The sequence below is a fragment of the Daldinia caldariorum genome, assembly GCF_022478825.1.
Source record: "Daldinia caldariorum strain CBS 122874 unplaced genomic scaffold F4812scaffold_12, whole genome shotgun sequence".
Taxonomy (NCBI): domain Eukaryota; kingdom Fungi; phylum Ascomycota; class Sordariomycetes; order Xylariales; family Hypoxylaceae; genus Daldinia; species Daldinia caldariorum.
In genome coordinates, this window is record NW_025953048.1 from 1,016,735 (window position 1) to 1,040,256 (window position 23,522).

General features: G+C 47.9%; 7 protein-coding genes across 7 annotated transcripts; 2 read left to right on the top strand and 5 right to left on the bottom strand.

Annotated features, from left to right (window-relative positions):
- Positions 1-2,047: 2,047 nt before the first annotated feature.
- On the bottom strand, positions 2,048-2,757 carry F4812DRAFT_83706 (uncharacterized protein). The gene is made up of 2 exons (XM_047939494.1): positions 2,461-2,757; positions 2,048-2,373 (listed from the first exon to the last, which is right to left on the bottom strand). Exons 1-2 carry the CDS (start codon positions 2,632-2,634, stop codon positions 2,224-2,226), a joined length of 324 nt encoding a protein of 107 aa, XP_047788879.1. The 5' UTR covers positions 2,635-2,757; the 3' UTR covers positions 2,048-2,223.
- A 1,993-nt stretch (positions 2,758-4,750) lies between these two features.
- Positions 4,751-5,850, bottom strand: F4812DRAFT_460834 (uncharacterized protein; the record flags this gene model as incomplete). The annotated part of the gene is made up of 3 exons (XM_047937759.1): positions 4,751-5,488; positions 5,549-5,611; positions 5,689-5,850. 3 exons carry the CDS (start codon positions 5,848-5,850, stop codon positions 4,751-4,753), a joined length of 963 nt encoding a protein of 320 aa, XP_047788880.1.
- Positions 5,851-9,157: 3,307 nt separating this feature from the next.
- Positions 9,158-11,185, bottom strand: F4812DRAFT_451945 (DNA/RNA polymerase; the record flags this gene model as incomplete). The annotated part of the gene is made up of 2 exons (XM_047936279.1): positions 9,158-10,910; positions 10,971-11,185. The coding sequence occupies 2 exons, from the start codon at positions 11,183-11,185 to the stop codon at positions 9,158-9,160; spliced, it is 1,968 nt and encodes a 655-aa protein (XP_047788881.1).
- Positions 11,186-14,706: 3,521 nt separating this feature from the next.
- F4812DRAFT_460836 (uncharacterized protein) lies at positions 14,707-15,419 on the top strand (the record flags this gene model as incomplete). Its single annotated transcript, XM_047937760.1, has 2 exons — positions 14,707-14,783; positions 15,224-15,419. 2 exons carry the CDS (start codon positions 14,707-14,709, stop codon positions 15,417-15,419), a joined length of 273 nt encoding a protein of 90 aa, XP_047788882.1.
- Positions 15,420-16,101: 682 nt separating this feature from the next.
- On the bottom strand, positions 16,102-18,124 carry F4812DRAFT_434650 (palmitoyltransferase PFA5). The gene is made up of 3 exons (XM_047934721.1): positions 17,788-18,124; positions 17,216-17,659; positions 16,102-17,153 (listed from the first exon to the last, which is right to left on the bottom strand). The coding sequence occupies exons 1-3, from the start codon at positions 17,900-17,902 to the stop codon at positions 16,447-16,449; spliced, it is 1,266 nt and encodes a 421-aa protein (XP_047788883.1). The 5' UTR covers positions 17,903-18,124; the 3' UTR covers positions 16,102-16,446.
- Positions 18,125-18,319: 195 nt separating this feature from the next.
- F4812DRAFT_460838 (uncharacterized protein) lies at positions 18,320-20,704 on the top strand (the record flags this gene model as incomplete). The annotated part of the gene is made up of 3 exons (XM_047937761.1): positions 18,320-18,464; positions 18,514-19,592; positions 19,670-20,704. The coding sequence occupies 3 exons, from the start codon at positions 18,320-18,322 to the stop codon at positions 20,702-20,704; spliced, it is 2,259 nt and encodes a 752-aa protein (XP_047788884.1).
- A 284-nt stretch (positions 20,705-20,988) lies between these two features.
- Positions 20,989-23,415, bottom strand: F4812DRAFT_434657 (Osmotin, thaumatin-like protein). Its single transcript, XM_047934722.1, has 3 exons — positions 22,218-23,415; positions 21,399-22,155; positions 20,989-21,322 (listed from the first exon to the last, which is right to left on the bottom strand). Exons 1-3 carry the CDS (start codon positions 22,698-22,700, stop codon positions 21,312-21,314), a joined length of 1,251 nt encoding a protein of 416 aa, XP_047788885.1. The 5' UTR covers positions 22,701-23,415; the 3' UTR covers positions 20,989-21,311.
- Positions 23,416-23,522: the final 107 nt, after the last annotated feature.

Genomic DNA, 23,522 nt, shown 5'->3' on the forward strand with positions numbered 1-23,522 from the left:
ATTAATGGCAAGCTACCCTCTAGCGGACCAAGGTTGAGATCTCTTGAGATATCACATCTCCTATCAAGTTAAAGTTAAAGATTCCATGGCCTCTACCAGTCACTCGGTTTAAAACATAGTAACACATACAGGGACATAATAATATCTTGACCTGTGCCCCTTTACCGGGTCCACTCCGGGTATAGGACATTTGTAGAAGAGAAAAAAAAGGACTGCAATCCACGTAGCGATCATGGACTGCTATTATGACCAAAACTGCATTTCCAATGGAGTTGGATTCACCGCTTGACCGGGAATTCATCAGAAGGATCACGAAGTAGCGCAGCATTACTCTCGGCAGGCAAAGTCTTGGAACCAACTGCCAACAGGTCAGCTATACGCATTTCGGTGTAACGGTCGGTGAATGTACACGAGGTAACTACCTCCCAGCATATTACAGACGCAGAAGAGCTAAGCGCCGTTGGGCCACCGAGGAAGAAGAAGAGGAGGATGAGTCAGGCTGACTGCTGTTGCCCGACGATTGGTAAGAGTGGGCAAGTATGTTAGGTATCTCCTACGAGGTATGTATGAGGTAGGTAGGTCTAGGAATACATGTAACAGCAGAGCCTCATGGATTTGGACCCCAAATAAGTCAACGTCTGGTTACACAACGAAGCATACCGAATCTTTGTTAACCTCCTTTCCCATCAAGGTTCTCTCGTATGTATATTCGCTGCCTTGCGTGCTACCTATGTCATGGATATTAGTCGATGGCCGAGATCACATGGCGCGGAACCTTAGCCCTAAAACTGATATATAGGAGACAGACAGCTTAGGCATATACAAGCTACAAATATAGACAAAGTCGAAAAAGAAAGGAAATAAAATAGCAATGATTCTATCCTATTTCCCCGTAGAATTGGTATTATATCGACACCTGACGAGGCCTGGTAGCAGGTTGCCGTATGAAGCATTCAACAGATCATTACTTATATGAACCTAGGTACCCCTTTTGAAGCAATGTCTTTACGTCAATAAGCTAGTCCCGCAGGAGAGAGAGAAAGGGGAGGGCAGTAGGACCACGTACGTGATACTAAAAATCTTTAACCTGTTAACTACTCTTGCTTATTGCTTAAACGGAATAGAGCGCACCCTTAGATAAGGCAGTTAACTTCTAGAGAACTGAATCGTTGACCTAAGAAACGCAACGGATCTCCCAGAACTGGTGGCCATGTAAAAAATGATGCAGAGGCTTTTCCACTTGGAAGACCAGAGCCACCATAACACAGCTTAAAAACAATACATATCCTATCTCTAGGATAATGGATGCCTTCGGTATGTGTAATCTGCGAGTTCGAGTTCCCCACAGAATAGCGAAAATCCCCTCCCTTGTCTTTTGGCTTACCCCGTAGACATCATGGAATAAGCCAATATTCCTTCGTACCTAGATTCAGAGATACATCCGGCTCGATACCAAGAGAAGTGATCAAGCAAGCATCTCCTACACCCATACGCTGTGGAGTTACATTAGGCACCTGGCATGTGTTAGCAATCTCCACTCGGGGACATTAAATAACAACCAGCACCACTCCGATATAACTACATGGGAGGTGCGTAGGTCTTAAATCATTGCACCACTGCCTAAAGCTAACAAGCTAGCATCGAAACAACTAGCTAGCCCCAAGCTGGATTCCGAACATAATCACTCGGGCCCCGAAACTTAAGTATATAGACCCTACATCATCGGAGCGTGTATGCGTGTATTTGACATCTACGCTGTTTAGTACTCTGGCCTAACATGGAGTGAGATGATCTAGTCCTTAGGTCCGCTTGCGAGGTAAGCACCTGCGCTACAGATGTGTAAGTAGTGTCTGCCATAAGTCCATAAGACATTGGATCAACAGTGGATGAACCCAAGATGTATAATGCAATAGACACAATCACTTAAGTTCATGAACGACACAAGGTAGACGTGCAAACGGAATAGCTGGACAGAACAGCACTTTGTATTTTCAAACCGCTAATCTGTCCAAACCCGTATGACCTTCTCATCCCTGCCGGCAACCTCCCCACCCCGACCACCACCATGCTCGTCTTCAAGTTGGACATAGCCCCATGCCTAACCCAACTCCCACCAACCAACCAGCACACAGCGCGGTGACTTAGAATACAACACGAAACATGAAAACCCCCTTTTGATGATGCCCGCTCAGCCATCACGCATCTATCTATCCCCTAAACCGATCAATAGTTTCCACCACGCCCAATCCGGACCATAACAACAAACGAACAAACAATCCCATCAATCCAAACCATACCTAAACACCGGAGATACCATCCCCACTCATGATCGTAACATGCCAGTCGTCCCCACTTGAACAAGCCATCAATCCGCTCCATTCCATTCCACCCGGAGCTACCGAAATCCAGAGGTACCTAGGTAATCCGCAACGGAGAAGCAAAGGGGGGGAGGGGGCACACAATGACATCACAAGAGTGGGAAGATAGGCAGATGGGGGAAACAGCAGAAGAATCCGCCAAGGTAGTTTGAAAACGGCGGGCCTCCTCTAAGGGCGTGGGTGTAGCAGTACTCCAGGTTGATGGCATCCGGCATAGGGCGGCAGTAGCAGCAGCAGCCCAAGGAATTCCATCCATGGTAACGGGTCCAAGATAGGTTAACCGGTTTGTGTCTCCTAGGATATGAACGAATAAGCAGCAAGACCGCGGCTCTGGCAATTGCACTCCAAGTCAAAAGGTCCAAGTGGAATCTAAGTGTGTCTCTGTTCGTTGTTGGATAGATCCGGTTTTGTTCGAAGTCCGGGATGTGAATCCTGACAGGCACTCCGCAGGATATACCATAGTTCTCCTTCGGTTTGCAAGAAATCCTGGGATAGTTATATGCCTATCTCCGGATAGACCATCGATTGATGTTCTCTTCCTTGACGGCTGTGGGTCCCCTGAAAGGTAAATCAAGCAAGTGTCCTGGTCGGCAGGCCTGTACTGTCAAGACCAAATTTTGGGTTGTTGGCTGAAGTCCCTGTGTGGAATGTTCCTTTTTTTCTTCTTCCCCATGGCAATCCTCAACGGATTTGGGAATTGGACACATGTTCTGCGGGGATCAGTGGGATCAAGTGGTGACATGCTTACCCAATGTATTGCCAGTGGCAGACATCAGAACACATTCCGTCAACTGGGCATGGTTGATGAGATCATGTCACAGGCAATGGTCAAGACTTGGGTAAGGTAATAGTCCTCACGAGGTTCAGCATAGGGAATAAGATCTTACCTCTGGTGTCAAGCTGATTTGCTTTCAGCGTTTTTTTCTTCTTTTTTGCACTGTAGCCTTGCTCAGGCTAGTGATCCATGGCAGGCTTGCCAATTGTCCCATGTCCGGGTTTGAGTCTGAGTCTTGAGTCCTATTATGGATCCGGGTGATGTTGTGTATCCAGTGGAAGTGTAGTCCTCATATGGTCTTTGTTGAAGCCATGGTAAATCAGTCCGGTGCTCCAGTCTGCATCCTCTATGGTATCCCCTGGGAATGATCCTTGAAGCTGATAAGCCTAGAAAGCTTTTCTTAGTAAACCTGTAAAGTCAGTAGTACATGCACGGCGAGGTAGGAAAAAAAAAGTCCATGTTGGAATGCCAGGCAGCAACATATTGAAATCTTGGAAGATATCCTTCGCAGGAGTGGTTGGCACATATATATACAATCCGTCCAGTGCTCACCTTGCTGTCCGGATCTCAACCCTATCTATTAGTAAAAAGTAAAAATCATTCCAGCATCTCACCATAATGCAACAACATCCGCGAAAACTTTGGCCATTTGGGAATTCGCAAGCCCGGGATAAGTATGAAAACATAAAGCCTCCTTCGGCTGGATCCGGACAGCAAGTTGGCAGGAGCCGATCCGTAGATAGTAGAAATACTAACCGAGATATAAAATAAAAAATAAAATAAAAAAAAGACAACTTCTTTTCCCCGCCGGCCTTGAGCCTGGTATAAATGTGTGGCAAGAGCCAACTCCGTACAAAGGCATAGCAGAAACAATGGTCGTCGTCATTTCAAGTCAATTCAGGCCCACCCATATGCAAATCGTTGATAACGGAGTTCCCCGTTCATAAGTACGCCGTGTCCATTCTGGGCCCCTGGGAAGTATTCATGTGCGGGATGTAAATCGTAGTAAAAAGCCGCCCCTTAAAACGTAGTAACGTAGTAGTAGTAGCAGTAGCAGTAGTACTGGAATGATGCTGATTGGAATCCAGGTCTCTCAAAAGGGGGGTGGTTGAGGTCCGGGGTAGCAACACATTATTTGATAAGTCGCAAACTTTGCAACTATGCAGAGACTCTTTAGAGTCTATAAAATTCATAAGCCGGTCTATCCTTTTTTGCATGGCAAAAATCCGGAATCAAGACCACGATGCGGTAATTGTTGGACTCCAAATCCTGGGAATCTCGGGTAATAAAACAATTCATCAGGGAAGTATCACTGGCAAGACGGAAAAGTCAGGCCGAACGCACTCCAGCGGGTTTTAATTTCGACCTGGGCGATGGGACCGGTGGGCATGCCTGGAATCGGTATGTCGGTCAACACTATCCCTTTCACGATGTCGCGACGACGATCCACTACTACCAGCGAGCTGTGTACTGGATGCTGAAGCTGAGTTGCGGGAGGGAGCAGGGGTTGTCTCATACTGTGGATCTTGTGCTGAATTGTAGGACGTGCCTGCTGGAGACGCTAAACAATCAGAAACTGGAATAGGGAGGGTCAAATTCAGAAACCACTAGTGTACGCACCGCGTCCGAGGAATGGGTCTTGAGGCTGCGCGGCTGGGTAGGGCGGGTTTGAGGGCGAAGGGTTCGAAGGGTAATAGCCGCCGCCAGACGCCGAAGCCGGATAACTTTGCGGTACGGGCGCTCCTGAGGTCGCGTAAGTTGTTCCACTAGGCGGTAATGTGGTCATAGAAGTCCTTTGATCCCTGGGGTCTACTCTTGAGCCGGGATACGGATCATTATACGGTGTTGGCACCGCGTGCCGATGTGCTCCAACCACCTGGTAAGGGACGTCCTGGCCGGGCTGGTCAAATCCTTGCGCGGGCATCGGGGGATAAGTCACACTTGCAGACGGGGGCTGGAATTGCGATGCCTGGGTAGTATATCCCTGCTGAGTGCTATACCCACCCTGAGGATACTGAGGGGCCGTGTAAGAGCCAGCGGCTCCTGTATAACCTCCGGAACCGGTTCCTGGATATCTGGGTGTAGAATCACCATATGGGTCGCGGTTAGGGGCTCCCGCTGCAAATCCACTCTCAGTCGGACCGTAGTACTGGCGGGACTGATGCGTATCCGAATTGCGGTACTGGACTATAGGGGAGTTAGAGAGTCTGGCATAAGCGCTGTTCGAATCTCTCGAGGTAATAGTACCTCCGGCGGCGTTGTTACGGCTCGCCGATTGTTGCCGCCTTTCTTGTTCCCATCGCGCGGAATCTGCCTTCAGGTCTTCGATCATAGCCTTCAAAAACTTCTTATTAGCGCGTCGGAGCGTCGACGTCTATCAGGTGAGGAAGCTTACCGTCGTTAAATTACGATAGGCATTTATGTAGTAGCCCTGAATGACCTGACCGTTCTGGGGGTTCTGCAAGGCACGCAATGTTAGCGTGAAGTTTAGGAAGAGAAGATCGAGACTGTTGCTGCTGCTGTGGCTGTTATTACCTCGTACGTGCCGGGCCGAACAAGAGCGTCGTTCCCAAGGTAGCGACAAATGTCAGCCGTGATGACTTCACGATCGATGCCATCCCTTGGCACAAAGTACTCATTCTGGCGGTTTTGAGGGGGCAGGGCATTGCCGCCGGACGGTGCTGGTCTTCTAGACATCGTTGCCGGTGAGGATGAAGGAGGGGAATTATCGGCCGACGACAATTAGGTAGGAGAAGGAAGAGAAGGGAAGGGAGGAAAATGGGAGAAGCAGGTCGACGGTGGAAAGACAACAAAGGTGGAGGAATAGTAAAAGAACGAGCAGTCGAGAATATGGCGAGGAGGAAGAGAAGTGGGTGGTGGGGAGGAGAAAAGGCGGCAGAGGCTTTCGCTGGTGGGTACTGGATAATGGATAATGGACCCGCGGCACAAAATAAGTCCTACTGCGAAAGGAGGGGCCCTATTAGGGGAAAGTGACAAGGCACAATGGCGACACCAACTTGGCCCGGACAGGGATGGTGGCGCGGGCTTGCAGGCTTGTAGTCCAATCCTTAAACGGGTGGCGATAGTGACCTTACAGGGCTTTGCAGGGTCACAAACAGCTGAGTACGGTGAATAGTGCGGTACGCTTGGCGATGGAACAGCGATGGAACAGTACTGTAGCACTGGAAGAAACCAGTTCGTAAACTTGTTGGGAATAGTTAGAAGGTTAAGGAATTAGACGGAGAGATAAGCCAGTTATTAGGAGGGTAGTGAAGTAGTGAATGGTATGTCAGCTGAGAGGGTCGAGGTGTCTTTCTCCGGCCAAGTAAGTAGACGTAGACCAATGAAGCCGGTCGTTTTGGTTTTTTTCTTTTTTTTCTGGTTTATTTATTAATATTACTAGTTTTTTCGCGGACACAGTGGAGCGGTGTCACTGTACAAAATGGGGCGCGTAGGAGGTAATGGTTGGCGGAGAGTGTTGTCTTATGCCTTATATGAGAATAAGGTAAATATAAAAATTATAATAAAATTGATAAGTAGTGAATCTCAAAAGGCAATAATAATAGTAATAATAATGATGATGATATAAAGGTGATATTGAACTGTGTTACAAGGAGTGTAAAAGTTAGTAGGTACGTATTGCTGTAAGCTTTACAGCCTACTGGCGTTCAGGATGCTGCAGATGTAGATGAATTTGGCTGATTTGGCAAGACTCACACCCGGTTTGGCGACTTGGTGGAAGCGGAAGAGATAGAATCGATCCCCCGACGGGTGAGTTGACGCGCAGCGACGGGTCCAACAAGCTGGGAATGATATGTTCGTTAGAAGGGGCTTTTTGGACATGGGAAAAGAATAAGTCGCTATCCCCAATCCCAATCCCAATCCCAATCCAAATTCTAGACTTAAGTACCAAGGGTAGCCCAAGACAAATATGGCTGGGTAGAAAGAATGGGACAGGATTGACAGGCCAGCCTTCTAAGTTGGGATTTCCGGATGTGGGAGGGATGGATGGCCGGTGCCCGTATGTCTCGCATCTAAGAGGCAACAAACACCCGCACCGCTTCTTCAATGCAACACTCGGTAGTGATCGGTCAATCCGTATAAAATATTGCCAGACTTATCCCGTCTGGGTAGCTGCCAAGCTGCTGCTGTTGACCGACAAATAGTGTATATCCTGGAAATGTAAGGCAAGGAGATTGATTTGGACCTCTTTTCTTCTTTTTCTCTTGGTGAGAAGAGTTAAACAAGGAAGGCTTGACTTTAAAGATGTGTCTCGCTGTTCCTGACTACTTAATAAACCTGTCGGTGGAGTAAATTTGTTCTTGTCGGTGGCCTTTTCTGGGTTGGGCTGCTTTGACTCATGTAAATCCTTTTTCTTGAGGACTTTCCTCTCACTAACACACACTTCTCCCCTCTACAAATTCGCCCAAAAGGAGACCAAGAACCTTCTTGGAAATCTTTCATGGGCACGAGGCACAGTCTCTCTAGACCTCCTATTATATACGTACACGTCCCCCCTCACTTGATTTGGATAAAATCCCAACCCACACGAAGAGAATTGTTCCATATGTCTTGTATTCCATCCCTTTGTGGCTCGGTTGACACCCTACCGACCTACTTCACTCCCAAATGAAATAAAAAAGAGGGTACTATATAATATTCTATATGTATTATGTATTAACCACCGTCTCTCGATTTGGCCGCCACCGTCGATTGTGGCCGGAACGTAATCAAAGAGCGACATCGACATTACAGGTAGACAGATACAATTGGAACGGGGCCCCGCCACTTGGAAGTGGATTCATCCCGCACGAAGCGATTAGGCATTTGACACCACGATGGGCAAAGGACGTGGCACTGTGAACAGAAAAAGCAGGCTGACAGGGAGAAAAAAAAAAAAAAAAAAAAAAAAAAAGCTGGGAACGCTTGTTCTCGCCGTTGGGTATCAATGCACCCAATGCACCCGAGCCTAAAAAAGTAGCGGCTGCTGCGTCGTGGGTGCCTAAGAGCAGATCAGCCAATCAATGCCAGCTTCGGTTTGCTCCTTGTGACATGATGACTTGAATGGCAAATGGTACCTATTTATGTACTAAGGTAAAAAAAGGACAAGTAGGCTTGTTTACTACTAATGTTGCCTTACGACCATCATTCGCTTCAGATTGAACAGATTGAACAGATTAAAACCCAAAATCTCTCTGCCATGTTCTGCGTACCTGTCAAACTGCAAGACGGGTAGCGGCATAAATCCCATTACTTTTCTTTTCTTTTCTTCGTACCAGGCACTACCGCACCACCGCACCACCGTAGTCTATCCTGTCCTGTTGTACGCCCTTCACATCTAGAGCCTCTTGAGATTTTTACATACAATGGGTAGGTAGGTATGTATGTGCTAGGAACTGTTTTAAATATCGCATGTGATTACTGGGAGGCGACCGGTGGTAAGCGTGCCGTAGCGCTCGTGGGACCGATGGACTGTCACGCCGAATCCGTTCACGCGACGTCCTCGCCTCCCGAATTGTGCATTCATTTTCAAGTTGAGTCACTTTAGAATAGTTAAGCTATCAGTGCGAGTCCGAGGGCAACCCACTAGGCTTGTTCGCACCACCATGGCGCTACAGTGGGTCATCTAGACCGACATTTCTGTTGGATCAAGATATTTTCTCGGTTCCGTGCCGAGCGCCTGAGCATTTACTGCTGTCCTCGAACATGGAACTTTGGCACAAGCCATCAGTGCCCACAACGGAATTCCACAGTCGGCGTCATATCATATCGCTTAACTTGAAAGATAGGGGAAGTGCATGAGAGTGTGGGACCCTCCCCCTACTCCGAGGCGGCGTACTCAATACTACTAGTAGTAGATAAGTTGGTCCCCCGTTGGACACCGTATATAGTAGACGGAGGGAGAAAGGGCAGTTCATATGGACGAATAGGCAGAGCGGGAGTCGACCGGGGAGGTATGTAGCGTTCGCTTCAAGTTGAGTTAGGTAGCATGCTAGGTATCGATTCACCCAAATGTCAATTTCCGCTGCCCGTGCTCGAGCTTACTAGTACTAGAGGAACTACCTCTCGTAAGCTTCTTAGACGACGAAGACGATGTAGCTGCAGTCTTCTGGCCTCGTGATACCGTGGTGTGTTTATTAGCAAATGCGTGCCTGCCACGTTCTTCTTCCTGGATGTCTTTGGCGAGATGCCAATCGAGGTGGCTCTGTAGGGCATCGTCACCCTCAAGCCTTGCATCACATCGCGTACACACCTTAATGTAATCCGTGAGTGGATTGGGGGAACACTCCGACGGGTTCGGCGAAGCTTCTTTTGTCCGAATTTGGATTTTATCCGTACTTACTACGTCTTCGTCGAGATTCCCATCAGCATCTCCACCCCAGGAACTCTCCTCCCTCTTGGGAAAGAAGCGTTGGATACCGGGATTTTCAACCCGTCGTTTCTTCTCCGGTCGTTCATGCACGGATGGTTCTGCCGAAGCCTCCCGAGAGGTTCCTTTTAATTCGCGTGCTTCATCTCCCTTTAATAAGAAAGCACTTATACCTTTGTTACCTGTGATCCTATCTTCAAACCCTCCCACACTTAGGCTCAGGTTCGTGCAGGGCCAGATTCTCCCTTCTTGGATAATCTGACTAAGCAGATTCTTGGCAAGTTCGAATAGGGTCGTCTCATCGATGGTCCTGCCCTGGGGAATGCTACACTGCCGGGAGCGGGTCTGGCCCCCCTGGCGGTGGTGTAGGTTAATCGTCTTCGGTCGCCTCTTTTTCTCGAGAACGCCCTCTTCAACCAATCGTGAGAATATGTCGGCTGCAAAGATTCGTAACCACTTGACGGCTTGTTCCTGATTGTGAATGCTGGGCCGAAAGGATTTCGCGGAGAGCATGGACTTGATCTGCGTGCGCGAGTTAACCTCGCTCGTGTCGATGCCGCGGATCGTATTGTAGAGCCAGACCCCTGTGTCATCGCCCAGCTTGAGCTTCATCTGCTCGACCGGCACAGAGAGGAGATCCTTGATGGCCTCCGTATGGAAAGCCGACGTGACCTGGTCGCCAAGTTTACCCCCCAAGTTTCTAATCTTAGAAAATTTCATATCGGATAGGAAATGCCGCACGGCTCGATTCCGTATGACTGTCTGCTGGTTGGGTTTCTTGTAGCCAGAGCCCAACTTACTGAGCATTTTATTGGCAGCTATACCCGCGGAGCATGTGTACCCTAGGGTTCGGCGAATCTGAGCGCGTATATCTCGAACGATCTCCGATCCAATGAGCACAGCTACATCGTCCCAGTCTGGATCGTCCGCCTCGGCTTCTGCATCTTCGAGATCGACAAGAGCATCGGCCTGCCAGTCAAGGGCGGTTACAGGTGGAACCGGCAGCTTCTCCGTGGGATCATCATATGGGGGAGGATTCGCAAGCTCCGGGAATCTCTGCAACAGAATGGAATGGATGTGGGCGGATAAGTCGATAAAGACTTCGTCTATACTCGCCTTTTCGACCTTCTGCATATTGGATGGTAGGCTCTCTTTGATTAGTGTAAGAATTTTACGAGACTGAAGTCTGTAAAAGTCGAGGGAGACCTTGTGAGTATCCATATGAGAGGCTGCGTCGTCATGATACGACCACTTATCGTCTCCTTCCTTCCAGGTAGCAACATGCTGGGCAATGAGTTTTGGGCAGAGCTTCTTTGCATCAGTCACAGTGCAGTGTCGACCTATGCCAAACTCGCGTGCGGGATAGTTGACGGCAATCAGACCTTGCCTATGGTTTTGTAAGTGAGAAATGACAGATATAAGAAAGGGGTGGGGGTGTAATAAATACCACTGTTGAACGGCTAAGGGTTGATCTTCGGGAATCCCGAGGCGTACCATCTCACATTGAGCGTAAAAAGCATCTAGATCGATGTGGGCAATGACACGAAGGGGGGATGATGTTGAATAAGATGCCAATAGGCTTAGTTGTCTATAAGTAAATTGGGATTTTCGCCGACCAGTGCCGTGGACCGGCGAAGGTACGTGGAAACGGGGCGAAGACATGACCGGAAGTGCAGACGGCGATAGAGGTTAGGCACACTTAATAGACGAATTACCGGCAGACTTTAAATCGGGATCGGGACAGTGGTGGAGTAAGACGGCCACGAGAATTCATGGTCGGACAAGGATCACACAGATAAGCCGTGCCGGTAATTCGTGAGAGAAAAAATATTCGGGTCCCGGAGATGGAGGAGATAGAATTTTAGGGACCGAATTTTTAGGGACCGGAATTGATGAATACCTACTACGTCTTAGGTAAGGAAGGAAATAATTTGGCCGTGGAGGGAAAGACGCGTCCGTAAATCCGCGTCGTAGACTTCCATTTTAGAACGCGCCGCTAGGAAATGACATAACATTCATTAGGTACCTTAGGTAGGTACCTAACCTAACCTAAGGTACATAGTAGCGATATGGAAAATAAAAGTGGAGAAATAACTTGACTGGACGTTATCAACTTCGATGCATGATTCTTTCATTAGGACTTTCCCCCTTTCCCTCCCGGTGTTTCTTTTCTCCTCGTCACAACAAAAGAGAGCGAATAAAAAAATTAGACGCCAACACGAACGTCAACATCGCGGTGCTGCGCTTCTGATCGAATTAAACGTTTTAATTGGTCTTACGCATTGAAAGGTTTCTCACTATCGAATTCATTTTCTTAACCTGTTGCAGGTCAAAAGACTGGATATATTAGGTACCTTATATATATCAATATATATGAGATAGCCCCTTTTACAGTACAATATGACAGTTTTAAAAGATTGCCGATTCGAGTATCTCTTTCCGAGAAGTCGGTCCCGGCCATAATATCTAGGACCATGTAACTCCTCCCATCGCGAACCGAACTCTTGTCGAAAGCATCATGTTCGTTATCTTGCGGCTGTACATGACGACAGAAAGGGCGCAGAAATCTTGTCTTTTTCAGAAAAAAAAAAAAAAAAAAAGACCACCAATGATATAACCCGTCCCGACGTTCTAGAATTTCCTATAGGTATGACTAAGCTGCGAGCCTCTAGCGCGGGTGGTGGTAGTTCGTGGTTCGTGGTTCGCGGCCCTCGAAGCCTTTTGGCAGAATAAGCAAGGCAAGGCAAGGCAAGCAGCCAGTCTGGATTTTCTGCGAACCCAAAGTAAGAATTGGGTTGCAACATCGTCAAGAAGCTTCGACTTCGTCCGGACGATCCGGTACCTACGGTATTAAGCCGAGCTGAGTTGCGAGCTTTTCGCCTACCGAGTACTCAAAGAAGCAATTGTCCACGTTTTAACGTAGTCGAGCAAGAAAAGCATGCGCAGCAAGTACGCAAGCATGCTACGTACATCCTTCTGAGCACCGTCACGTCATGAAAGTACCAGGCCACGGTCGACCGGTCTCCGTTGCAGTGGTGGCTGCTGAGAAAGGAATGCGAACTAGGTAAGGTAGTTAGTTACCTAGCACCAGCCGGGGTGCTTTGATGATGGGAGATGTTCTTTTGGGTTATGCGACATGGCTTCTGCGCGCGCTTCCTCCAGTAGTAGCAGATGGAATTTAAGCAAGGATTACATTAAGGGGGCTCAAATTTCACGAGGTGAGTAGACGAAAAAAAAATTCTTATTTGGATGGTTGCTCGACGTAGGACTTCCATTATCACTTTATTCGAGAACTTCCTTAATATCACTACAAGCTACGTTACGAGCGAAAACTGGTAGTTGCCAATATCCTCATTATCCTATCCTGCCCACGACGGTCGTCATCCTTCTAGGTACAGGTACAGATACCTAACTAGATAATGGAAAGACTCGCTACTTCGTATGCCAAATATAGATTTAAGCACTTTCTTAGTTTTAAGCCTCCCCGGGAACCGAAACGTTGGGTAGAAACATCCCCCATCTTCGGCCTCACCTCCCCCCCCCTTCCCCCATTCCCCCATTCTTGTCTACCTACCTGATAAACTCCCGTCGGGCGAGTTGCCGAGAAGGAAATGGCATCATCGACGACAAGTAAGTAAGTAAGTCAGTCAGCCAGTGCCTCCCACTTACGCTACGGTCACCCGCAAAAGTATAACGCGTAGGCAGGTAAGATTACACGACCTCATCATCATCATCATGCAACACATACATTTTCCCGCACATTTGCCGATGCGCCAGGCGCTGACTGCCTTAGGTAGGTAGGTAATCTACCTGCCCCCGGGTTGCTTCTTAGAGTGGCCCCGAGTCGAAGCCGGAGATCCTTCATCTAGGTGGTTTAGGTACCTAAGATAGTAGGGGGGGAGAGGGGGGATGGGATCTGCCCCCTTGCAGTGCCATTGCGGTTTAATAAGCTTTTTTTTACAGACAGATGTATATAAATCTTACCACGTAGGGCTTGATTTCGTGTTACGTGCCCTTTCTTCAAGTGCAAGTGCAGAAATCCAAGTTACGCCAGGGGGGTTTTTGGGGGCGAGATGAAAACTAATTTACCAGGCCAAAGAAGTAGGTGATATTACTGAGAAATTAGCTAGGAGGTAGATTTCTTCCATATCGATAGACAGAATGGATCCTCGTCCTCATTAGAATATCCCCAATAAGGTTTGGATTCCCTCGGTATTACTAGATCCTACCTATAAGCCGGTCTGGGGTGGCATTTGTGTATGTCCTTGGGGGGCTTGGGGGAAAAACCCAGACGTATTATTTGTGCCGTTTCCCAAGTACAGTCCAGTGGCTGTTAAACCCTAAAAAGGACCTTAGTTACATTGTCCTCATAACCTCCATCGTGTATACTTTGAGAGAAAAGTTAGGAGGATGTGATTAGATCTCCCGGGCCACGATGAAGGTAGCCGTGGCAGTAAGTAATAGGGGGGGCGCAGGTACAATGCATCTTTCACCACATGGCATTTACGCCCGGGACAAGCCCTTTCTTGGGTGATCTGCAAGGGACTACGAGGGAAAAATTCCCCCATTGCAGCATCCGTGATCGGGAAGCACAACCAACCCGAGCCAGGGCGGCAGGTCTCCTGCTCACGAGATCTTTGGCGCATGCGGCTCCGCTCGCGGTGTGACGGTTCCACGCTTCTATAGAACATACCTAACCTAATCTAATGTCGTTTTACGGCGGTGAGTTCCTTGAAGAAAAAAAAGAAAAGAGGAAAGCGAAAGTGAAAGTGACACTTGCCTAAGGCCGCCTCGTGGTCCCGAGGATCAGAGCTTGCATGGAGATGAAGAACCCGTGTGATACTTGCCCTTTCGATCCAGCACAGGCTTAGATCATTGCGGTGCGGTGATATCATGAACCAAGCTACCGGTACCCACCAATGGAGCGTGCTTTTGACGTTGGCTCAAACCTTGATAGGACGACGATATGCAGTCGAATGTGCCTCTTCGGCCTCGCCTGCGTTTTTCAGCCCGTCTGCTCGATTCCTTCGCCTTGAAACTTGGCCAAAGCTATACTCAACGATGTCCTTATTGGTTATCGACTGGACTTGGTGCTCTGGGCTCTTTCTGTCTTGGATAATATCTCCTTTATTCTACTTGCCGGTCCTCATCCTCCGTTCATCGGCCTCTCCCTACGATAAACTATGGCGGTGACATCTTCTCGCTCTAGTAATACTTGGCCGTATCACCGCCTTCATTGCATTTTCGGCGCCTTTGCTCAGTATGTCAGGTGTTACAGCGATCCTATCATCGCCTCAGTCGTCACCGAGGCGGCTTTTCGTCTCTCGATACAACTGCTAGGTAGAATTCCTAGGAAATACTATACGTGTATGTTGAGGCTCTGCGGGCTTTTGGAAGTGTGCCAATGTTCGAGTTTATCGACTTACGAAAGACTTCGGTATGGCCTCGGTTTGAGGCTCGTGTAGCTTGGAGCCATCGCGGCGATGGCTCGCCTCTATAAGGAGCGTCGAATCCCGGGCTTCATGAAGTTGAGATAGGATACAGAATCAGAGCGTGCTCGAACACTCAACACACCATTAGCCTCGACGAGCCATACTGGTCTCTAGCATATTTGAATCGCAACAACATAGTGTCTACGCTACTCCTACAATGTGAGACGATATCAGACGCTTTTAGAATCTTGACTAATGAGACTTGTAGGGGTGACCGCGAATTGAGTCCAGAGTCGGACGGTCCGGGATCCACACGCCCTGACGATGAGCTTCTCGAGACGAACGAGGAATTTGAGTGTTGCGGATGTAAAGAGACAGGCCACTTCCTGTACAATGCCGACGGTGAAAGCATGTCATGCAAAGAGTGCGGCCATAACAAATGTGACAACTGTGTGGAGACGTGAGCAGCAATATATCTTATTCGATATGGTCAAGATGGGTTGAGGGCCATTGGATAGCCCATGGGGAAGATAGGACTCGGTGGGAGACAGTCACTCGTTTATGAAACCATTGGATCCATGGGCTTCATCTATGTCTTTTTTTGTTTACTTGTTATTTCATTATGATTAAATTCCTCCCGGAATCTATCAGCAAAGTTCTGTCCGGTTGGATTAGAAGATAGGAGCTACACTCATTCATTAATAAACAAGACCTCGAGGTACTTCACTTTCCACCACAACGCGAGCGATTCGACCTAAAAATCTAAGAAATTTAAATAGTTTCATTACTCTAACCCTCGTAGATTGCTTCACCCTTACCCTGCGTCCTCAGGCGGCGTAGGGGTCTATCGGGCACCAGAGGTAGGTAGCCTTATTCTTCACTTTGCGGAAATATGAACCTAAATTCAAGTTTATTTGACTTTGACTATTTAAGAATGAGATGTCAATCAAGTACTCACATGGCAATGCTCATTCTATACACAGATACTATGAGATAGTTAGTTGGTCAAATTCACGCAAAGCCTTGCATCAACCGCTTAGGGGACAGCCAAGCTGAAAGTTAGTGTAGTGACAAGAGATAGCTGAAAAAAAGGGGGGAATCACCAGACGTATTCCACGCAACCACCACCTCAGTGCACCGTAACTATACCGGATACATATTTATTTAAACAATTAACAATCGACAGCCTTGTCGGTTTATAATACACGAGCCGAAATCGCTTTCTTTATCTAGATAGACACACCCATTCCCTAATTCTAATCTGTGCCCAGATGTCTCGATTAACAATATCATTAAGCGCACCTCCTGGTAAGCAATTCCCAATCAAAATAATGCTCGACCACTCGCCCACCAAGGTACCTACCTTAGGTACCTATGTAAGGTTAGGTTAGGCAGTCTATGAGCTTGAACCCGCCGAAGACCTTCCAACTCCAATTCCCAAAGAAAAAAAAGAAAAAGAAAAGGGGGTATCTGTTATGCGCCCATGTTTTTTTAAGCCCTGTTCCCTCTTGCGATCTCCCTCATCTCCAGTCCCAGGTCCTCCTTCATCGCGAGCTCGTCGAGGTTGTACCTAACTAGGATATCCCTCAGGACAGGGCCCAGGGGGTAGAAGCTCTCGTGGCCCTCATGATTAGCGCAGGGCGATCTTCGAAACGGTAAAATCCAGTCTATGATGTTGGTGCCCATAACGCTTTTCCAATTGCCCCATATCCCAATGTCCCAGGGATTTTCTCCCGGCTCCGTCCTGAGGATGGCGAAAGTGCGAGTTGCCAATTCGTCGCGGGCCGACGGCCTAATCTGCACAGGCGAGCTTCCGCTCTCATTGGCTCTTGTCCGGGCGGCCCCGTTCGACCAGCCGTTCGCGTCCTCGTCTCCTCTCGGAAGCGGATACGTGACTATAGTAAACCTATCCGTGGGCATGGTACCACGGGGCACGCGGACGGCTAATTGGTAGACCTTGGACTGGTAACCGATCATATCAACATTTGTCATGTTGTAAAAGATGTAGCGCAACGACGTTACGGACATTAGAAAAGTAAAAAGACCAAAGAAAGCAGCCAGTACTATGGTAGGTATGAAGTGGGGGTCCAATGGAGATCCTTCACTGATTTCTTTGCGAAGACTTGAAGCTGTGGCACCTAGAACGAGACCGCAGTAGCAAGCAGTATACGTAGTAAACTGGACAAAAAACTTGAAGGCTACGGGTTATCAGCAAACATGGAGTACCTTTGATGGGGAGGACACATATTATAAAGCTCACAGTTCTCTCCTATCATGCCGCCAACCCAGGGGCAGTAATGGTCCATGCGGTAAACACAGCGATCAATTTCGCTGCTATGATGAACTCGATCTGCTTTCCAAGTGGAACATTCCGAGCACCACTTCGGGCGACCATCATTCTCGCACACGAAAACATCCTTTGTATAAAATTCCTCTAAGCCCGGACTATCTGGGTTCATATCGGGGCCGGCATAGTAAGGTAAGCTCTCGAGATCGGGTTCCTGGCGCCTTCTTCTTCGCCTGTCTCTAGCAGCCTTCTTTCGTTCTACTGCGCCCGGCCCATACGGTACGACTCCCGGATCGATTAAAACGGTCAGTATAGTCCTGAAGTATGTGCCGACCATCAATAAGAGGAGAATGAAGTAAAGTATTAGGATGACAATAGCTGTCCCGACCTCGCCTCGTTTGCCGATAAGGTAGCTGGCTGGATATCAATAACCTCGAGTCAGTAAATATTCTAATCGGGTTCGGGTTTGATAGTGGTTTCTTGCATGATATCATCTACGATTCTACCTACCTAGGTTAGGTTAGGTAGGTTAGGTAGGTACTCACAACAGACCCGACCGACCACAGCATAAGTAGCATAGCTGACGGCTGCGACGAGGAAGACAGGAATTATACGGGTAATCCAGCGCGTGACGGCTCGAGTGCTTTCGATAAGATGCATTTCCTACACATCCTGAAGACAACTCTCTGTCTCGAATGGTAAAGATTTAGGCGAAAAGCGTTCGTCGGGTTCCCGACGACACGCGAACGAGAGAAAGAGAGAGAAAGCTTGTCGTCGTAGGTTCGTTATTCGTCGGGGGGAAAGTTGGATCAAGATTGCATTCGGATCTAAACGGGGTTTGTGCTTAGATTGAAGCATATGCAAGATTAAAATGACCCCCACTACCTAAAGAGGGTTAATAACAAGGATTTGCGACGGGTCATTGGAACTTACTTACATATACCTAAGCTAAATTACAGTGGGGACAAGTTAAGCAATACCTTAGCACTTGGACTAAGTGGATTCTTATCGATTACACTACGTACATATCCCTTTTCTCTCGAACTAGAGGCGCCAAAATCCCCATCTTCATCCATTATGACAGACCAAAACCGGTCAGAGATTATCAGTAATAATCCTATTGATACAAATCTTAATTCCTTCCGCCTTTCGTTTGACTCAACATGTAGAGAGAAAGGCCTCGCGTGCTCACCGGACGCGCTAGGTCAGCTTGACCAAGAAGGTATGGTAAGCCAGCTTCGTTACAGCGCTTCTCTGACTTTTGTGTGCAGATCTTCAAAACCTCGCCTTCAAGCTTCTTTCGGCACTGCAGACCCTACCGGCTGCTCGTCTGCTCCGTTCTGGCAGCGGAAAACCCTTGTTCAGCGAACTCTTAAGGCTTTATACAGCGGTCGGCTCCGATGACTTCGACTACGATCTTGTCAAACCTCTTTTCGCAGCAGTTATCGCCAAGAAGCCTGACGAGGAGATTTGGACCCGTGTATATCACGCTGTCACCGAATCTACCCCGCCTCCCCGACCGATAGCCTCTTCTCTCCAACAGACCCCATGGCCTCGCAATACGGGCAGTTTTGTCAACTCCTCCGAACACCGAAAATATGTAGACGACGTGCTAAAAGAGGAGCTCGGTACTCTATATGTCGGGCTCCGCCACTTTCACGATAAATACTTTGGAGGTGTGACCGGCCTTACGACAGCATCTCAAGCGGTTTTCGATAAGTGTAAAGAAGGCAGCAATCCATTGTTTGGCCAGGGTGGGTGGAGCGGGTGGCCGCAGGATGCGAACCAGGACGGCGTCCTAAGCTGGTTTACTACAATAAGCGACAGGCTAGCAACACTTGCAGAAGAATACAGCCCTACTCTAATACGCCGAAGACTATTGGTACAGCCTAATCAGCCGATCCAAGGTTCTACAGCAGAGCGAAAGATAGATGTTGGCTTTGTAAGTAGCAGCGAGGTCATACGTCGCGGGAAGTGTCATTGGTCACAGATGCTTATACCTGGAGAGCTAAAAAGTAACCCATCAGCCGATACCGCCTCAAAAACATGGCTTGATATTGGGAGATATGTAAGAGAAGTGCTTTTTGCCCAAGATACCCGTCGGTTTGTTATTGCTTTTACTCTTTGTGGATCTTTTATGAGAATATGGGTATTTGATCGCTTGGGAGGGATCGCGTCCGACCGGTTTAATATAAACGAAAATGGACTCCGCTTTGTATCAACTATGCTCGGCTTTTTTTGGATGAGCGAAGAGCAGCTCGGGTTTGACCCTACTATCATTACATCAAATGGTAAACGCTATATCGAAATCGACCGCAACGGACGTCGGGAACACCTAGTTATCGATGCAGTAATGAGGCGTACACCTTGTATCGCCGGCCGTGCAACGACTTGCTGAAAGGCTTATAGCGAAGATAACACCCAAAGATACCGCTTGTTATCAAGGACTCGTGGCAGTATACAGAGCGCGGAGAAGAAGGCGAGCTACTTAGGGAGGCGACTAACAAAGAGGTAATCAATATAGCACGATATTATCACCATTATACCGTTCAGGTACGCGGAACCGACGATGACATACAAAGCAACGTCCGGAAGGGGCTAGATATTACCACGGCAGATAATTACCGCCCACCACGCTCGGCAATCTCACGCGTAAGCACAGCCACGGTAGGCTCGCGGGAAGGCCGCAGTACTACGCCCAGTCAAAAGCGATCTGCTAGCCAGACGGACGCATCTCTGCCGCCGAGCAAGCGATCCTGTTCGGTATCTCCAACCAAAATAGACAGGACTGCATTGCCGAATCGGATACATCGGCGGCTGATTATTCAAGACTATGGAAAACCCATATATGAGGCAAGCTCCCGCGCAGCGCTCCTCGAGGCGCTAGAGGGTTGTATTATAGGGCACGAATCGTTACACGGAGCCGGTATTCTCCACCGAGATATCTCCATCAACAACCTCATGATTAACGAGGACGCTAACAACCCCTCTCGGCGCTCCTTTTTAATCGATCTGGACCTTGCTATTAAAGAGCAACGAGAAGGCGCCTCGGGAGCGAAGGGCAAAACGGGTACGAGGGCTTTCATGGCTATCGGGACGCTTCGAGGCGAGCAGCACTCCTTTGTGCACGATCTCGAGTCCTTTTTCTGGGTGTTATTCTGGATATGCATACATTACGACGGGCCGGGGAAGCATAAGGTGGTTCCCAAGTTTGACAAGTGGAATTATGTGGACATGGATGAATTAGAGACATTGAAAGTAGGTACCGTGTTGAGAGAGGAGTTTTTTAAGGATACATTCACTCAATACTTTACCCCTTACTATGCGCCTTTGATCCCTTGGGTCAATAGGTTGCGGAAAGTTGTATTTGGTAATAATGCGCAAGGGGCAGATCTGGCGTTGTATTCCCAAATGCGGGAGATCCTTTGTTATGGTAGAAAATGCGGTATGACATACTCCTAAAGTCGGGCTCTTGTGGTCCCCTACACGGGGGGGCCCTCGGTTTTATTATACTTTCTCATCTTTTCGAGCCTCGCAAACTTTTGCTAAGAGAAATTAGTAAACCACCACCATATATGGTTTAAATCATATATAGTCCGTGCCCTAAAGTTGACTATTTCTTAAAAAATGCGGTAGCCATTATATAAGGTAAATACCAATATATCTTTCCATTTTCATCTTCCTTAAGTAGGTAAGTACCTAATTGGTTAAATCATTTTCCATCTAAAATTAAGTACCAATATATTTACTTACCTACTTCTACTCCACTTTTAGTTTTCCCAATTCGTTAAGCAAGAATTTCCTATCTTAATAATCTTTCTTACCACACTCCAACACAACATAATCAAACGAAAATTAGTTTTCATTTACTAATTAACATAAGGGGGTACCAACAACAACTATTTAACCTAGGAACATGTTCGATGAGGTTATTCGGATACTCGAGTTTTAGGACCCTATTGAAAATAAAGCTCTTCTCTTGTCTAGACTTTCCAATGCATTTTGACAGCCTAATCGATTTTTGAAGCCATCCGCGCTTTATGTACTAATATACCTCTCTTTCTTTACCTTAGGTCGGAGGTACGCATAGTGATTCTTCATTTACAAGCCCCTTTTCATAGTAAAGCTAGTACGTTACTAACCACCAGTGCGATAGTCAAGGCTAACCCAGACGTGGGCACCACCCGGAGCCCGGCTGCTGTGCTGTGTTTCGATTCGATATAGCTCTTGTTCATAGCTTTGAGCAGGATATCCTGAGTCACTTGCCCACTTTGGGCAATCCTGTGCAGTTCGTCTGTAAATGTTGCCAAAATGGTGGTGCTTCGCCCTGCTGGACAGAACACGATTTCCCATCCACCTCCGCTGGGGATGATAAACGTGGAGGTCTGATCGTCAAACGCGTAACTATATGCGTCAGGGCACATAGCCTTAGCATTATACGAATACTGGCTAGGCTCGCAGATCCACGGGTCGTCATATTCGCCGGTGCAGCAATCCTCGGGATCATTATTAGCGGCGCAGGCACTCTTGCACGGGTCGAAAACGGGCCGATGTAGCGTGTCGTCTGGATATGGATATACACCATCCCCGGGCTTCTCTGGAAGAAAGGCTTGGAGATCCCAAGGGCACCAATTGCTTAAATCCGCGTTGGATTGTATATCCTCGTATGGCATAGGATAGGTTGAGTTGGTGTAAGCGAGCCCAGTCTGACTGTGAGCGGCGAGATATCCGGATGTTCCAATGCACGAAGGACTGACTAGATTTGGCGGAATATATGTGGTGTTGCCTGCCGGATGGTAGACTATTGCTAGTGGCAGATTATAACCATCGACAAGTGAAATGTCGTAAAACGTCTGTCTGCCAGTCGCGCCACCAGCAAGATTAAACTCGGCAAGAGTAACAGGAACAGCACCCTATGCTACGGTCAGTGGGCCATATTGTACCTAGGTAGTTATTTATATTGGCTTTAACTTACCCCGTACTCGCAGTCTAGTTTGCCAAAGCAATCACCAGTCTTACACGTCGCCGTGTCACCACTAGTGGTACAATTTGTACGGCCCCATACCCTACCCTGCCATGTTGGACCGACTGTTTGGTTTCTCGACTCGCCGGGTCCGAGTTCGAATCCGTGAGAATCAGGCGGGTCACCATGCTGAGTTCCAATTCCGGGCCATATTGTTTCTCCACAGTTGTTGGTAATGATCAAGGGGATTGCATTTTCATGTTTGGTTAAAGGACGGCTTGTGCCTTGGAATTGCCTGTTCGGGCCCAAATAGTCGAAGGCGTATAACTTATGGTTGCTTGGATACACAACTGCTCTTGCTAGTGGAGGCTGTGATGCTAGAACGAGAGTAGTGGTAAGCAACAGCCTCGCCCTTATATACCTTCGTCGGCGTTCGTGCTTTCGGGACCGCCTAAACATTGTATTGAACTGCTGGGTTTCCTCACAGCCTGTCATCTGTGGCTAAATAACTGTAATTATCCTTCTATATGGGGTAGACAGCCAAGAGTGTACGCTGGTGGTATAGTAGCAAAGTATCTAGGTAGTTCATTATCCGATTAAGTCGGCCAAGGAAACTGGAAGCCTTCTTTTTCGCTAGCTAATCACACACAACACGGTGAGCATAAGGACTGATAGAGTCCCTTGGAGTCGGGTTTGAATGATAACAATCTTGTCCTGACTCTTTCTGATACAGGACCTTGGATTCTGCAGCCAGTGGCGCACGACGTCAGACTGGGAACAGATGATAAATGATAGCAAACAAGGTGGCGGATCGGCGTGGTCGATCGGGCAGGCTCTGCGAATATCCCTATCCTTATATCAAGACTTGATAGCCAAAATGCTAGATGATAAACAAGAGTAGGGTCCGCGGAGGCCAGAAATAGGTATATCGGAAGATGAGAAGCACGCAGGAATTGATAATGATGAATTATCCTAGAATGGATGCAAACGAAAGTAGGTAGGTATGAAATGGAGAGACGCCTTCAGGGAGGTCCTAGTGATATAGAATGAAACCATGCTAAACAACAAGTCTTTTATTTCAGAAGATGAGAGGTAAAAAAGAAATATAAAAGGTCCAATGGAGTTGCCATCGAATTTTGCTTGGCGCGTTGACGTTGAAGGAACAAGCGATGACGCAGTTGCAGCTGATTGACCAAGATTTGTGCCATCTTTCAGGGGTATCTCCCCCCAACCCCCCCTCCCTCTCTCCTTGTCCTACCTCCCTCCCCATGATTTAGTACTTCGAAGTACTTTTTTATATTCAGTCACTGCTTCATG

Coding starts and splice junctions, on each gene's coding strand:
- F4812DRAFT_83706 (XM_047939494.1), bottom strand. CDS start 2,634: ATGGATGGAATTCCTTGGGCTGCTGCTGCTACTGCCGCCCTATGCCGG. Junction 2,374..2,460: donor CCCACTCTTGTGATGTCATT/GTGTGCCCCCTC, acceptor AATGGAATGGAG/CGGATTGATGGCTTGTTCAA.
- F4812DRAFT_434650 (XM_047934721.1), bottom strand. CDS start 17,902: ATGCATCTTATCGAAAGCACTCGAGCCGTCACGCGCTGGATTACCCGT. Junction 17,660..17,787: donor TGTGGTCGGTCGGGTCTGTT/GTGAGTACCTAC, acceptor ATTGATATCCAG/CCAGCTACCTTATCGGCAAA. Junction 17,154..17,215: donor CGGCATGATAGGAGAGAACT/GTGAGCTTTATA, acceptor GATAACCCGTAG/CCTTCAAGTTTTTTGTCCAG.
- F4812DRAFT_434657 (XM_047934722.1), bottom strand. CDS start 22,700: ATGACAGGCTGTGAGGAAACCCAGCAGTTCAATACAATGTTTAGGCGG. Junction 22,156..22,217: donor AACTAGACTGCGAGTACGGG/GTAAGTTAAAGC, acceptor ACCGTAGCATAG/GGTGCTGTTCCTGTTACTCT.